Raw genomic sequence first — 15,717 nt, forward strand, 5'->3', positions numbered from 1 at the left:
AGCAACAAAAATCTTCCCAGAAGAAAGTCAACTTTTATACTAGGAATGGTTGAGAACCTCAAGACTTACAACACTACAACCAGACACAAGGGACTCATCTCATCAACCAGACACAAAGGAGCTCATCTCATCAACCAGACACAAAGGAGCTCATCTCATCAACCAGACACAAAGGAGCTCATCTCATCAACCAGACACAAAGGAGCTCATCTCATCAACCAGACACAAAGGAGCTCATCTCATCAACCAGACACAAAGGAGCTCATCTCATCAACCAGACACAAAGGAGCTCATCTCATCAACCAGACACAAAGGGGCTCATCTCATCAACCAGACACAAAGGGGCTCATCTCATCAACCAGACACAAAGGGGCTCATCTCATCAACCAGACACAAAGGGGCTCATCTCATCAACCAGACACAAAGGGGCTCATCTCATCAACCAGACACAAAGGGGCTCATTTCATCAAAACCTTTAAAATACTGAGCAAATTGGATGACATTAATCCAGACCACTTCTTTAAAGTCCAATGTTACACAAAGAGCAGGAACAAGCTCAACAAGCCAAATGTAACACACAACAAGACATACTTTTCCACCCATAGATTAATAAACTCTTAGAATTGCCTACCCACTGAAACTGTAAATACCAAAACTCCAGTTTAAAATTCAACAGAAAAAAAAATCCTCGGGAATAATGGAGGAGACCTTTGACAAGCTGCCAGCTTCCTGTCTTTATCGAGGTCACTGGCTATGGTGGCCCTCATTTAAATTCTTATGAATTTACCAAAATCACAGGAAATTTATTAAATTCAATTTTCTTTGAATTTACAAAGAATCGGGATCACATGTGGCTCAGCGAAGGACATCCCGTCCTTTGCAGAGCCGCATGTGATCCTGGTTCTTGGTGCCTTGTGTTGAGTAAAATCTAATATCCTGTGTTGTGTACTGTTGAGTAAAGCATGACCCTTTTGTTTTGCCTCTTTTTCAGCAAAATAAATAGAATAACGATTTGGGAAGTGATATTGTGAGTGAGCTTCCATCTTAAAAAATGTCTTACATTGGTTGATACTGTGGTGCCTATCAATGCCTCTTTCATGAGTGCCATCAACTTTATATGTCAGTGAGAGTAATGGTGCCAATTCATACACAATATGTACTACTTGTTTTATCTTAAAATATTATACTTTTCCTAATAACTTGACCCTAATTCTCGTACTTTGGTCTACCCATTTTATGTATCTGTATATCTCATTTTGGGTATTTTGTTTTTACGTTCTTCATCTGTTGTTAGTATTTCTTGAGCTTTGATAATTGCTGTGCAATATGCAAGACAAGGAACTTAATCAGATTTTCAGCACTTAAAATACAAAATTAAATAAGTGTGTACTACATAATAACTGGCCAACTGCATTATGTAATATGCATCATAGAAGATGATAATACTGTAATAATAATAATAATAATATAGTAATACAGTATTGGTAATCTCACTTATATTAGTCAACTGATCACTGAGTGACATAGTTAAACCATGTTTCATGTCTCTCATGTCCTCAGGGCAAATAGTTACATCGGTTCCTATTAAAATACTACTACTTAAAAAACCTGACCACTCCAGTCTTGCCACTGGAACAGCCAACTAGAAAATAGCCTTATCCTCCTAGTGAGCATCTTCTATTGCCAGCTTACTGCTGTATACTGCTCTGGACCATACTAGAGATAATCACTTATTCTAATCAGGTATTCTCTTATGTAATACTTAGCTACCTTTTACTCAGGGTAAAAGAGTAGCCAAGTATTACAGTAGCTATGGAAATCCATATGACACCAAACTTTTCATGTAACTCTAACAGATGCAATAGATATTGAGGTAAAGTTTACTACACGGCAAATAATACTGCAAACCAGGGATGATCTCAACAACCTTTAAAAATACTGAACAATTTAGAGGATATTAATCCAAACCACTTCTTTAAAGGGTCAGATGTAACACAAACGAGGAGCAATGGCTTCAGACCTAACAAGCCACAATGTTAGACAAAACAGGAGATGCTTTTTCACCCATAAGGTTATAAACTCATGGAACCGCCTACCTACCAAAGCCGTAAATGCCAAAACATTGCTGTAATTCAAAATCCAGATGGATGAAATCATCAGGACAAATGGGGAACCTTTGACAAGCCACCGACTTCTTGTCCATGTCAAGACCACTAGCGAGATGATGGCCCTTGGTTAAATATAGGTACATTCATCTACAACAGTACTTCATGACAAAATAATATAAATGGGAGATATTAGATTTGCAATGTCACAGCCTAACTCTACTTCAGTGTGAACAGTTATGACACAACCGCTTCTTGGTCAATTCCCATTGCCTAGTACCTTTTGTTGTCCTGCTGGCATAACTGGCATGCATTACCACTGCCTCCATGTTGTTGATAATCCCTGGGGTTAGCAATATCTATAGATTGGCTTTTATTCCTTGGATGACTTGACACGCACAGTCAACATCCTTGATCCTGGTAACTTCTAGTCTGAAGCTGGGCAGTGTTCCCATGATGCCTCAAAAAACTGCCTCACACTCTGGGAGCTTTACTTTTAACTAAGTGTTCATGGTTTTCCACTAGAACATATATTGTGGCTCCTTTCCTCAGATCACAATGGATGACACAGTACCCTCCCAACGTTTGTCACTGAATTTAAAAGCAGATTCAGATTCAGCCACTGCCAAAATGGCACTCTGATTAGTTCCTCTATTCTATCAGTTGTGGTTTGTTAATTCTGTTTTCCAAACCTCAAGTCACTCTTCTTGCCAGCTGGCCTCTCAAGATTTTTTGCAAAAATATGGGCAGCTTCCTCGCGTATGATTGCCTTTTTCCCTGCTTCTATTTTTACTACCACCTTATGTAACTACCCTGGCTCCACATCTTAGGATCTCACAAATTGTATAATAAAATACAACATTTGTTTTCTACTTAGCATCATTAACATAATGAGACATGTATACTCATCAAGTCCTTTTCCCAGGTTCCATCCAGTGTAGCCTGCATGACTTGGTATTTTTCTTCCTCTTGGGGGTACATCTAACGTATTCTGTATGGATCGATGTGTTCTTCCCTCTGGATCCATTTAACACAACCTGCATGGCTCATAGTGTCCTTTCCCCTGGGGTACATCTGATACACCCTGTATGGCTGGGTGTGTCCTCCTGGGGTCCGTCCAGCATACCCTGTATGGCTCAGTGTGTCCTTTCCCAGAGATCCATCTAACGTACTCTGTGCAGAATGGCTCATAGTGTCCTTCCCATTTTCAGGCATCATCTGTTGTTGTTTTAAGTGCTTTCCTCCCACCCTTAGGCTTCAGTTGACCCAGGCACATAGTATTCTCCACCCCCCAGGTTCCCTACCAACATAATTCTCAAATATTTAACTCCTCCCTCTCACAATTTGTATACCCCCTCCCCTGAACACTGGATTTCAAGCATTTGTTTTCCCCCTTCCTTTCTGAATAGATGCCATCTGATTCTGATGTCTGTCCTTCCCTGACATCTGTGTCCCTCTTCCCCAACAGAGAGCAGGGAGAAGGCATACGTTTATGCCATCTCTGCTGCTGGTGTTGCCTACAGCGTCACCAGAGCCTGTAGCCGAGGAGAGTTAACAGAGTGTGGCTGTGACGAGCGTATTCGTCAGCGACCCACCCGAGGCAGGTATGTCAGTCTTTTCTTCTATGGTATTTCAGTACATCATCCTACGTATGTGGTCAAATACAGATATAACACTCCACAACACACAGGAAAAAGAAGCTGCTTCTATTTTACAAAATTCCAAAGGTTTGCAATATTACAAGTAACTCATTGTACAGCATTGTGTTTTATAGATTTGTCAAAGGTCTCTCCATTATTCCTGAGAATTTTCTCCATCTGGTTTTTAAACTGAAGTAATTTCTTGGCATTTACAGCTAAGGAAGATGGGCAGTTCCATGGGTTTGACTCTTATGGTTTAAAAAAAAAAAAAAAAAAAAAAAAAAATCCTGTTTTCTCTCCTACATTATGGCTTTTTGAGCTTGTAGCTGTTCTCTCCTTATGGAGCAGTAATTAAATATATAAACACGTGTAAAATAACTATCATTCCAACATCTGAAAGACTTACAAGATTTGGATAAATATTAAATTATTGCTTCAGCATAACGATTGCATGTGCTGACAAGATTTTGACCCATTTCAAGCAGAAGGCCATTTCCCCAATTCCGAGGTTTCCATCCTGTTGTCCATGTTGAGGACGTTGAACCTTTTTTTTTTGGGCGAACACCCTGAGTTAGACCTTTCACCTCTGATTCTGATATGCAACTAACTTGCAGTCAAACCGTGAATGTACAGTACCTCTGATTCACCCCTTGTGATTGGATAGTGCATGTCAGATATATGCATTGTGATTGGACAATGTATATTGGATCCACGCTGTGTGATTGGGAAGTATATAATTGAGCCATGCTTTGATTGGACAGTGTGTATTGAGTCCATGCCATGTGACTGGGCAGTGTACATCGAATCCACAGTTTAAAATTGGACAGTGTGCATTTAATCCATGCTCTGTGATTGGACAGTGAACATACAGTTGTTCAATTAGATTAAAGTAGACTATTATAATTGGATCTCTTTACTTAATATCACCCCTTTGCTTACCTCCTATCTCACCTCTCCCCTCTCGCCTACCTCACCTCCCCTCCTCTCTCTTCATCTCCCTCCATCACGGGGAAACAAGGAGCCGTGATTCATCTCCTGGTGGAGCCATATTTCCAGAGCTTGCTGCCTCACAGCCTTTCCATCACCAACTTCTCTAATTGATTCTTTAGGGCTTGTCATCTCTTTCCACTTCTGTCAACAGGCCTGTCAACTCTGGGATGCTATATCTCAAACTCTCATTATTTCAGTGGATAGGCTCAAAATTTTCAGCAATTTGAATTCTTATCCCAGGTTTTCTGTCAGTCAGTATTATTTAGGTGAGTGCATATCTGAGAGTCAACATAATATCAAAGTAGATTTCTGAAAGAGCATGCAGAGGGTAGTAGTGGTATGTCTTCTCTGGTCAGCACATTATTTTATGATTTAATGGCCTGTACTGGACCATTATCAAGTCCTGTATAAAACGGCTTGATGATGATCCAGAACGGACCGAAACATAGTTTCTTTACTTTCTGATGTGTGGTTTGATCATCATATCTCCAGCCACGTTATTGTGATTCATCATCTACATATTATAATAGAACCCTGCCACAATACTGTACTTCATAAGAAACTCTGATAGTTAAAGTGAACAGCTGTAGTGTGGCTAGACCATAATAATCATTACAATTGGTTGACAGGTGGGAGTGGGGAGGGTGTTCAGAAGACCTGCGGTTCGGAGAATATTTTAGCAAGGAGTTCGTGGATGCCCGTGAAGCCAGGAACACTGCAGATGGCCTCATGAACCTCCACAATAATGAGGCTGGCCGGAGGGTAAGTCCTGGTTATATTGTTCAGAGGTAATATTATAATGGTTGGCAACAATAGAGGAGCTTTGACTAAAATATAAACTTGCAGAAATTGAGAAAAGTACTGGTAAATGGAAAAAATTTCCTTAGTGATCAGGCTTCTGGAAAAGGTATAGTTTGCCCATACAGTACAGGGATGGGAATCAAGGTTTACATGTGTGAACTTAGTCTCAGGGTTTGAAGTTACTACCACTTACTCTAAATTAGAAAATCATATTTAATAACCATTTGTGTTTTGATGAAAATTTGGTGGGCCTATGTGGTAGACATTTATAATTTCTTGCAATGTACCTGTAAATTTTTTTTTAATTTTGCTAGAAATTACCTTCTTAAAATTATGTTAGATTAAGGATCTGCTCAAAATGCTATGCATGATAGTGGTTTTACAAGAATGTAAAACTTCAAGTCTCTCTACTCTCATAAACCCAGTGTATTTTCTTGTATATAAATAAATAAATAAGTAAATAAATAAATAAGTAAATAAATATATAAATAATAACATGCACTGCAGATGTGTATAATACCGGTACTTGTAGTTATAGTGCACTTGTGGTGCAGGGCAACAACACATGACACTGTAGTCTGGGATACATGGAGGTGTGATTGACAATGAGTGCCATTTTTCAAGCCATGTAGAGTTGTTGCATGATACATTTTCATAAGAATAACAATTATGTGTATTAAATTCCTGATTGTGCATCACACATCATACCGAGCCAGAAAAGATGACAGTGCAGATGAACTCTTTCATATGCTAAGCAGTATAACTTTAAGAGTTAACCTGCTAGTGAATTATGCCATTCTTGTATTATAATTATTGCAAAGCATGTGCTGTCATTTGCCTTCCCCAGGCGATCAGGTCGGAGATGGAGCTGGTGTGTAAGTGCCACGGGGTGTCAGGCTCATGTTCGATGCGGGTCTGCTGGCGGAGGATGGCTGCCTTCAGAAACATTGGCGACTCTCTCTTGCAGCGCTTTGAGGGTGCATCCATTGTCAGGTAAGCAACTCTGTAATACCTACAGCTCTTGCATCACTGATTCTTGTGTCCATAAATAACATTATTACATGTTAAAAGCTTTATTATTCAAGTACTGTATATGGCTACAACATCAGTAATATTTACAGTGAAGTTACTTTGGGTGGCTCATACATGTGAAGCTGTCAGTCACTGTAGCTGGCACACACACGTGAAGCTGTCAGTCACTATAGCTGGCTCACCCATGTGAAGCTGTCAGTCACTGTAACAGACTCACACACATAAAGCTCAGTCACTGTAGCCTGCTCTCACATGTGAAGCTGTCGGTCACTGTTGATGGCTCACACCCATAGTCACATTTTGTTGAAAGCTTTTGTGAAGCTTGTATATATTACATAAGTGTTTTCCTCGACTTACAGAGCATCCAGGTCTTGGTTTTAGTGATTGAATGTGAGAGGCAGAGCATCCTGCTCTAAACCATGTTGGCCAGGGTCATGTAAAAATGTCATGTCTGATGTTAGTGCAATCAGTCTAATTTTTTTTTTTTTTTACTTCTGCTTTGCTGTCCCTTTTGTAGAGTGGCATGATTTCCATTATTTTAAGTGTTTCAAGATTGATACTGATATCTAGGCTTTGTCTCCATGTTTAGGGCTGTAATAGTGGCTTTTGCAAATGCTGATGAATATAGAATTCTAGAAAGTGGAGCCGAGTGCATGGGCAAGCTGGATTTTAAACACTTCACTTTATTATTTAATACTCTTTGACTTTATCATCAGGTTTGTGAAAAAGAGGAAGAGGAAGAAACTGCGGCCCTTGAAGAGAGGGTTCAAGCGACCCAGCAGGCGAGACCTGGTCTACTTGGAGGAGTCCCCAGATTACTGCACACGCAATGAAGAGTAGGTCATCTGTCTATGGTTCATCTCACAATGTCTGTAATTCTGTTGTACTCTGGTTATTAACCAAGGTCTTGCACTCTAGTACATTTTGCACATGTTAACTGGCCCTGTATCATCATGTTGAACCTAAAATAAATTTTTGCACTTTGGTACTTACAACGGGACTCTCCAGCCCTTTGTTTCATCCAATTGACTTATCGAGACTGACCCAATTCATTCCTTGCCCCCTTTTTCTAGATTACAGTACCACATTGGCCCAGGTCTGCCTCATACTGGAGGCAGGTGCTTCGATGATTTCCTGGACATCTGGAACACACATTGGCATTTCTCTTTACATCTGAGGTTCAGGGATTGGCTAGGTTTTTGTGGTGGGTCGAGTCATGGTGTCTCGTGTTTGTGTCTTGGCCTACCTCAATGACTGGCTGGTGTTGGCTCCCAGTCAGTTGGTGCATCTGCTAGCCAGAGATCTGGTTCTTTCTCAGGTCACCAGTTTGGGTTGGCTTAAGTCCCAGTTGGATGTGTTCCAGGTTTGGACTTGGCTGGGACTCTCGGTCTACTTTGCTTTCCCTTCCTCCTGTGGTCTTGACCCAGCAGCAGCACTGCTGTCTGTTAGTGTTGGGTCAGCTCCAGGTACCTCGACGGTTGCTTGAGCAATTGTGCAGAAGCCTAAACTTTTCCTGCATCACTTCCTCTTGACAAAGTATGGCTTCAGCGGCGGTTCTGGTATCTCCGGTTCCTTCTCTTTCACCACTGCCACAATTGTTGGTTGCAGGCCCATTTGGCCCTTTGCAGGCTGCTGCATTGCTTGTTTCCTCTTCAGGCTTTTCGGAATTTGGTTCTCTGGCACTTTCCTCTGCCCTTGTTCAACGACTTTACAAATGCCTCAGTTCTGGGTTGGGGCTTTATGACCAGCACTCACCAAGCAGGCCAGGGTCATTGATCTTCTACCTTCATCGAGCTCACAGTACAGTGAGGCAGTTTGCATCCGTGTGCACATGCCACATGGGTTTACCTCTGTCACTTGCCCTTTGAGGCTGGACTCGAGTAACTCTTCTGCTGGGTTCTAGAGGTTTGGCTCTTCATCCTGTTCACTTCCAGGGAGTTTCCATTGTTCTTGTGGATGGTCTCTCCCAGTCTCCATGGAGTGGACCGTTGATGCTGCTTTCTTACTTTGGTTTTACGAGACATACAGGTGCCCGGAGATGGACCTCTCTGCGCCATTGTGGAATCGGCGTCTTCCTCTGTTATGCAGCTTCGTTCTCCCAAGTGTGAGGCTCTTGCAGTAAATGCCTTTTGGCTGGACTGGCCAAGATCAGAGTTCCTATACTGTACCTCTTTTTCCCTGCTCCAGTTGTTGCTCTAGGTTCTGACCAGGTTGGAGCCCTACCAGGAAAAAGTGGTCCTCTTGGATCCTTGGTGGCCTAATGGCCTTGGTTTCGGGTGCTGCTTGCTCTGTGTCCAAACCCGAACATTTACCCTGGCTCCGCCTTGTGTCAGAGAGGTGGCCCATTGATGTATTTTGCTGGTTTGACCTCAACTCATGGCATCTGGTCTTTTTGATGCATCTTTATGGCAAGCAGGTGGCTTCTTTGATGATGTACCATTTGCATTTCTCTTCTTGGTGAGAGTAAGAGGCTTCATGGCGCTCCTTTTAACTCCTTCCTTTCCCTTCCTCGTTTGTCTGTTTACAAGCATGTAGTGCTCTCCTATTTTGGCTTTATTTGTATTCAACAGTTTACAGTTCCAAATTAACTGAAAATGTTTCTTCATTATTGATGAGCTTTATACTACATTATACTTTGTACTACAGTTCATAAAATATTTGTAATAATTTATCAAGCTTTATCTACATCAGATACAAATACTTACAGTAGTAGTACCATGATAATTGATACTTTACTTTCCTGCAGACTTGGTGTACTTGGGACTGAGGGGCGTATGTGTAACAAGACCAGCTGGGGAATGGATGGCTGTAGGATCTTGTGCTGTGGTCGGGGGTACCAAACCATGGTCAGAGAAGTGACTGAAAAATGCAATTGTAGATTCATCTGGTGCTGTAAAGTGCAGTGCGAGAAGTGCCAAGTTTCCCGTGAGGAACATTACTGTAACTAAAGAAAACGGTCTTGGACTACTAAGTACAGGTACTGTATACAAAAAGCATCAATGTTTATAATATTACCTGCTCTGCATTTGTTGCAGGGTGATTCGAGAATGTATGTCCATAACAAAAATATTCATAAAATTGTTTCCCATAGTTAGGGTTTCCTATAATTAGAGTTTACAAAGGTTTATGGTTAGACATTCAGGAAGATTGTACATAATATTTTAAAAGAAACATTTTACTGTGTATGAAAGTTCAACAGTTAATAGATTATTTATGTCATTGGACTTGCGTGTTCCTCCCTAATAGACTATATAATATGATTTAAGTGTCCAAGATGTGCAATGTTGTCATTTAGGAGCAGAGTATGGACACTGAATAAACAGCACAACAGAAAAATTGAAAATGAGCTGTTATTTGCAATGAAAACCAAATATGTAATTAATATATTGTTTTATTCAGCATTGCTGGCAATTTAGTGCTGGTCCTAAATGACATTCCTATAACTATGCTACTAATTTAGTGGTGACTCTAAATTATATTCCTATAATTAAGAATTAATATTGGATGAAGCAGTAACTGTGTTTAGTTTCATTTCTTGTACCTGATTCTTTTTGTAAATACTGTATGTACCTCGGCTTTCAAACTGCAGCATCTTTCAAATGTGAAAAATATATAACAAATATATTAATTTCATTGTAAGAGATTGAACTGTATATATTAAATCCCACCTCTATGCCAATATCTTAACCTTGTACATTAATTGCTACAATAGTTATACAATGTCACAAACTGATGTAATATTTAAGCTTAAAGTATTACCATACTGGATATATGGAAATGTGAAATACAGTATTACTTTAAGAAAATATGTTAGAACTGTAGAAGCAGATCAGTTTAAACAGCAATTTTATAAGGCTGTGGATGCCATCCAGATTTTTGACACATTTGTAAGGAAGAATGCACATAATTAGAACAATACATGCAGTATTTAGATGTGTGTTTGTTGGTGTGGTGCTTGTGTAAATTATTATGTACATATACATGCATGTATATGTGTTTTTATATCCGTAATATGTATGTACATACATAGTGCTGGAGACGATCTTTACTTGGTGACATGTCATACTAGTGTCCGAGTCAACATACCAGTAATTCACTAATTAGTATTGCCTTCGCTGGATCAGTGACTGTCAATATCTTTCATCTTTTGGCATTACTGAATGCCACAATAGGTTTACACAGTCCCCCATTCCATCACCAGATCAGTAACTGAATACATTTTATCAATCCATATTGCCTTCACCTGCTTGTATATTTGCTTTTCTGTTAAGCCGTAAAAATATATCAGATAATGTCACTCATCCGTTTTTGAACTACCAGGCAAGTGAATTAATTCAATATTTTAAGTATTGAATTAAATAATAATTTGATTACACTTATAATAAGATACTTTGTGTTTATTTCTTCACCAGACCAAATCAAGTCTCCAGCAGTGTGTATACAGTATGTATAATAAAACTATTGTGTTAGGTTTGCATGTGGTGTATTCGTTTTCTGCAATACACTAATGTAAGAATTACATGTGAAGGATACCTAAGCAAAACTTGTCTTGTTCCAGATGTTGACAAGACTTATCTTTAAATTAGTGGTTTTAGGGATGTAATGAGTCATATGATGGCCTGGTACATAGATTTAGAAAATGAATTGTTGTTTGGACAATACTGTAGATATAAAAACAACATCCAGGATATTCACAGCTGCTCTTTGTTATCTATGAAACTGAAGATGCGCTGCATGCTGGCTACATATCAAAAAATTAAAATTAATACTAAGCAAACTTTGTTCACCAACTGCAGGCGTTAAAAGAAAAACATTGTAGAATGACAGAGCAACTCTATTGCTTCTACACCCCGCTGGAACATTAGAAGTCTCAAAAAGGGTTTCAGAATGCCACTCCAAAGAGCTCCCTCATCTCTCTCCTCCAGATCTTGGACTGAATAACTTGTAGAGAAAGTGATGACGTTTCAGTCCATCCTGGAACCATTATCGAGCACACTAGGGGATCACAATAACCTGTTAATGTGGGGTGTCTGGGGTTACCCAGGACACTTGCTCAATCCCCATCCTACTCGATTCATTTTCTCTGTATGAAGTTGTGAAGGAAGAGAGAATGTATGTGTAACTATAAGGCAAGAGGTAAGACATGAGAAGTAAAGCATGAAAACCAGGCTGGTATAAGAACAAAGGAAACAGCAGAAGGTATGATGGCGGCCAAAGAAAGCACAAAAAAGAAATGGAAATAGTTCTTCAGTTTGGGAAAAAAAGTCTGTCTTCATAAGCAATGTTCTAGACAATGCATTGCTGGAGGAAGCAATTTGGAAAACTTAAAATTTATTCCTCAAGGGCAGCATTTTTCAACCACTGTGCTTCAACAAAGGTAAATAGGAATTCCACAAGAGATACTGATAAATTGGCTAATTCTAATCATATGCAAATATTTTTTAAGTCATTTTAGTGTTTGTTTTCTCATTTAACCAGTATGAAGAGCAAAGACAGAAATTATTTCCTTTCAGTTGACAATGAAATCTGTTTTATCTAAAGTATGACCCAGAATTATTTCAAGGATACAAAGGTTGAAAAATGCTGCTCTAGAGGGAATCAAACATCAGAATAAATGCAAAATCACATCTATATGAAATACATATGTTGTATATATAAGGCTCAGAACACTTTGAAATCCATTGAGAACTTATTAACTTTAATCTTAATTAAATCACTAGAAAATGTTGATATAAATTTTAAGTTCAACTTTATTTTGATAATGCACATCTTTATTTGTAGAAAATGCACAATATAGAAGTTACAATTAATGTATAGCCATATTTATTTGGAATACATTTTTGCAGTTTTGTTTTATGATAAAATATAACATGGTTTTTATAATTACATAAAGTGGCGTATATTAGATCCATCTTGTGCATTAAAAATCACTGAAGAATATATGTTGCTAGTTAATCACTATCATTAGTTTCTAACAAGAATGAGTTGTATATATATTTTTGATGATGTACAGTACTGTATATGCTTGATCTATACATACTATAAATAGAATTGCTTTTCCTAACTAAAAATATATTTCCATATACTGCCTTCAAATTTTCAAGGCTTTCTTCTACCCTAGAACCTTGTTATTCATTTATTCATTTTCCTCGAGGTAAATACCACCAAAACTTCATTCAGCATGGCTTGGGTGTACAACCTTTTCATGGCACAGATCCATGATCTGTGATCCATGGATCCTTGATTTATGTGCTGGCTGAGAGAAGTGGTATATGGTAGTGCCATACATGTTATTTTGCCTTCAGTTAAGGTTAATGTGTCAGTATTGGGGTGAACAGAGGCATTATTAAGCAATAGCCAAGCCCAAACTTTACTTGGCCTCACTCCATGATTCTTAATTTAATCATAGACTTACAAAACACATACTTAAACCAAGAAAGAAAAATCTTGAATGTAAATCATGCATTCTTTGAATGATGATAATATACAGGCATACTGTGATTTCAGCCCCTTAAACAAATAATAAAATTTGTTTCTGCATACTCAAAGAATATGCAATGATTGTGTACTCGCCTAATGTGTGTGCATATAAATAATAATGATGCAATAAAAATATATGAAACATTAATTTGTTCACTAACCTCCTTGTAGTACAGCCATGGGCAGCAAAATATTATAGTAATATCCTGATGGCTTGTTAGACTTCTGCAATCAGACTTGAAGTCATTAATGCCCATGGTTAGTGTCCTTCTTCCACTACAAACTTGAACTGTTCATCATGAATAGTCAGCCCCAGGCTACAATGTTGCATAAACCAATGGTATACAGCAACACCCAAATCCTTGTACTTGGGTTTTAATGTCTCATATTTCTCTATCAGTCTCCCCTTTTACTTAAAGACTCTATGATCTACTTTCATTTTGTTAGAAACTACTAATACCAATGTCATACCCTTCTACCAGGAGCTTACCTTCCCAACTCCAATAATGTTTTTTTTAATAACTTGACCTCTTTATCCATGGTAATGAAGTTCCTCTTAACATTGCCTAATGTACCCATTAGGCAATGTTAAGGAGAATAAAAACAAATGAAAATGTTTGAGTAATTAGAGGTCCAACTGCACTTGCGCACAAGGTTGGCATGCATGCACTCACAGTAGGTATGTATGCCTCAGAAAAACTTCACAAACTACTTTGTATCGCTTACAAGACAAGTGTAATAATAAATTTTTAAAACATAATTCTCGGTATAAATAAATTATATAAAACATAATTATAAATGCATTACAATATTCTGAATAATATTTACAAATAGAAAAGTAAAATACTAACTTACATAGGATTTGGTGGAAATTACTGTGATGAACTGACACTCCAGATTTCACCACATTGCCCTCTGGAAGTTCTTTTTATCATAATTTTTTAGGAGAAATCAGCTGGGTAGAATTAAAAACATAAAAATATAAGAATAGAGGAACTGTAAAAGGTTAATTGGCACATGCAAGACATGTAAATAATTATTAGGAAAGTTTTAAGCTCAGATCATTTAGAACTGCCCATTTTGGAATATTCAAAAGTTCCTAGATATCAAATAGGATGCAAATACAAGAGCAGAAAGACAAAATAAGTGATACAGTATCATAGAAATCAGATTCACTAAGGATTTGATCAAGGGAAGTATGACAAAATGGTACAGTGGGAACATGTAAAGTAGGTTCTATTTATATCCAACTAAATTTGCCCATATACTGTATATTATATAGTCTAAACTATATTTGAAATAATAAAGCAATCCCATACCCTAGTGATATAGTACAGTACTTAAATCAACAGCCCTATTTCCAAACGAACTTTTACCTATGTCTTTTCTGAATGTAAACTTATCCAATTACAGTAGTTTGTAGTTTTACTTGGGGTTGATGTATCTAACATTTTATTAATATCTTCCTTTGTTATACCCTTTTGTTCATTTGTATACTTCAATCATGCCACCCCTTACTCTTCACCTTTCTAGAAAATGTAAATTAGGTTTTCTTCATCTTTCTTCATAAGGGAGATTTCTACTGCCTGGAATTAACTGTCATTTTTCTCTGTGCATATTCAAGTGAATCAGTATCATTCTATATTATGGTGACCAAAACTGAACTGCATAATCTAAATGCGTTCTTACAAAAATTATCAAAAGTCACAAAGCTCAAAAGACTATATACTGTATATCACCATCTTTATCACAGAATGTAACAAAATTTCTAGACATCATTCAGAATGCTAACAGGGAGCAAAAACACGAAGGACGAGCTATGTCAGAGGTATCATATTCACCAAAGATTTAATAGTGTCGTATGAAACTCGAGGAAATACAGGTACTAGTATTGAGAAAGCAAAATTTCCAATCTTGAAAAACAGGATATTCTTGTAGGTGCACAATGTTTAGCAGAACAATACAGTTCTGACAGTAATGTGCAGAACTTTATTCCATTATAAAAATGTATTGGCCACACATGACTAACTCATGAATACATGTGTTATTTGTGTAGCCAATACATTACCAAGCCAGAGACATTTCCTGCTTCTTGAACCAGAGGCAGGAGGAAGGCAATAAGGATAGGTATCTGAGAGAGACAGGTAGGGTGAAAGCAGATTTTTTTTTATGAAAAGGTGAGGACAGTGGGGACAGCAAAAAGGACTTGCCTGTATTATTGAGGGAATTTAGAGCATGGGTATGTAGAGAGAAATGTTGAATAAGGGTTCATATATGGCAGGAAATAGTCTCTTATGACATTTGAAAAATTTGTGACTTAACTGTAAGAAGAATTTCCTCTTTTTTTTTTTAAGAGTTGGATGATCTGAATGGTTGGGGTTACATTCACCAAACTCGAAAGAAGACCAAAGCTTAATACACTGGAATAGAAGAATATTTTATCGGGGGGAAAATTCTTTGCTCAACTTTCCCTGCAGTAAGTTTTTGTCTTGAATAAAATTGATTTGAGGAATTATGTTTTGCAGGTAATGGTATGACCATGAGGTTGGTATAATTGTTTAGGAGGGATGAGACATTAAGTTTGCACTGAAATCCTTAAGGGTGTGATTGTGCTAAATGATAGTGTGTATGATTGTTGTAGTATTTTTCAGTGAATTAAGTGTATGATC

General features: G+C 38.0%; 1 protein-coding gene across 4 annotated transcripts in view; it reads left to right on the forward strand.

Annotated features, from left to right (window-relative positions):
• Positions 1–13,192, forward strand: part of LOC123766179 (protein Wnt-5b) — a 99,293-nt gene extending 86,101 nt beyond the window's left edge. For all 4 annotated transcript variants that reach the window (XM_045755113.2, XM_069321277.1, XM_069321275.1 and 1 more), the window contains exons 5-9: positions 3,574–3,709; positions 5,365–5,497; positions 6,384–6,529; positions 7,285–7,404; positions 9,315–13,192. In XM_045755113.2, the coding sequence (XP_045611069.1) occupies positions 3,574–3,709; positions 5,365–5,497; positions 6,384–6,529; positions 7,285–7,404; positions 9,315–9,516 (737 nt within the window). In that variant the 3' untranslated portion in view covers positions 9,517–13,192. The remainder of the gene's footprint in view (positions 1–3,573; positions 3,710–5,364; positions 5,498–6,383; positions 6,530–7,284; positions 7,405–9,314) is intronic.
• Positions 13,193–15,717: the final 2,525 nt, after the last annotated feature.

Source organism: Procambarus clarkii, chromosome 9, assembly GCF_040958095.1.
Source record: "Procambarus clarkii isolate CNS0578487 chromosome 9, FALCON_Pclarkii_2.0, whole genome shotgun sequence".
Taxonomy (NCBI): Eukaryota; Metazoa; Arthropoda; class Malacostraca; order Decapoda; family Cambaridae; genus Procambarus; species Procambarus clarkii.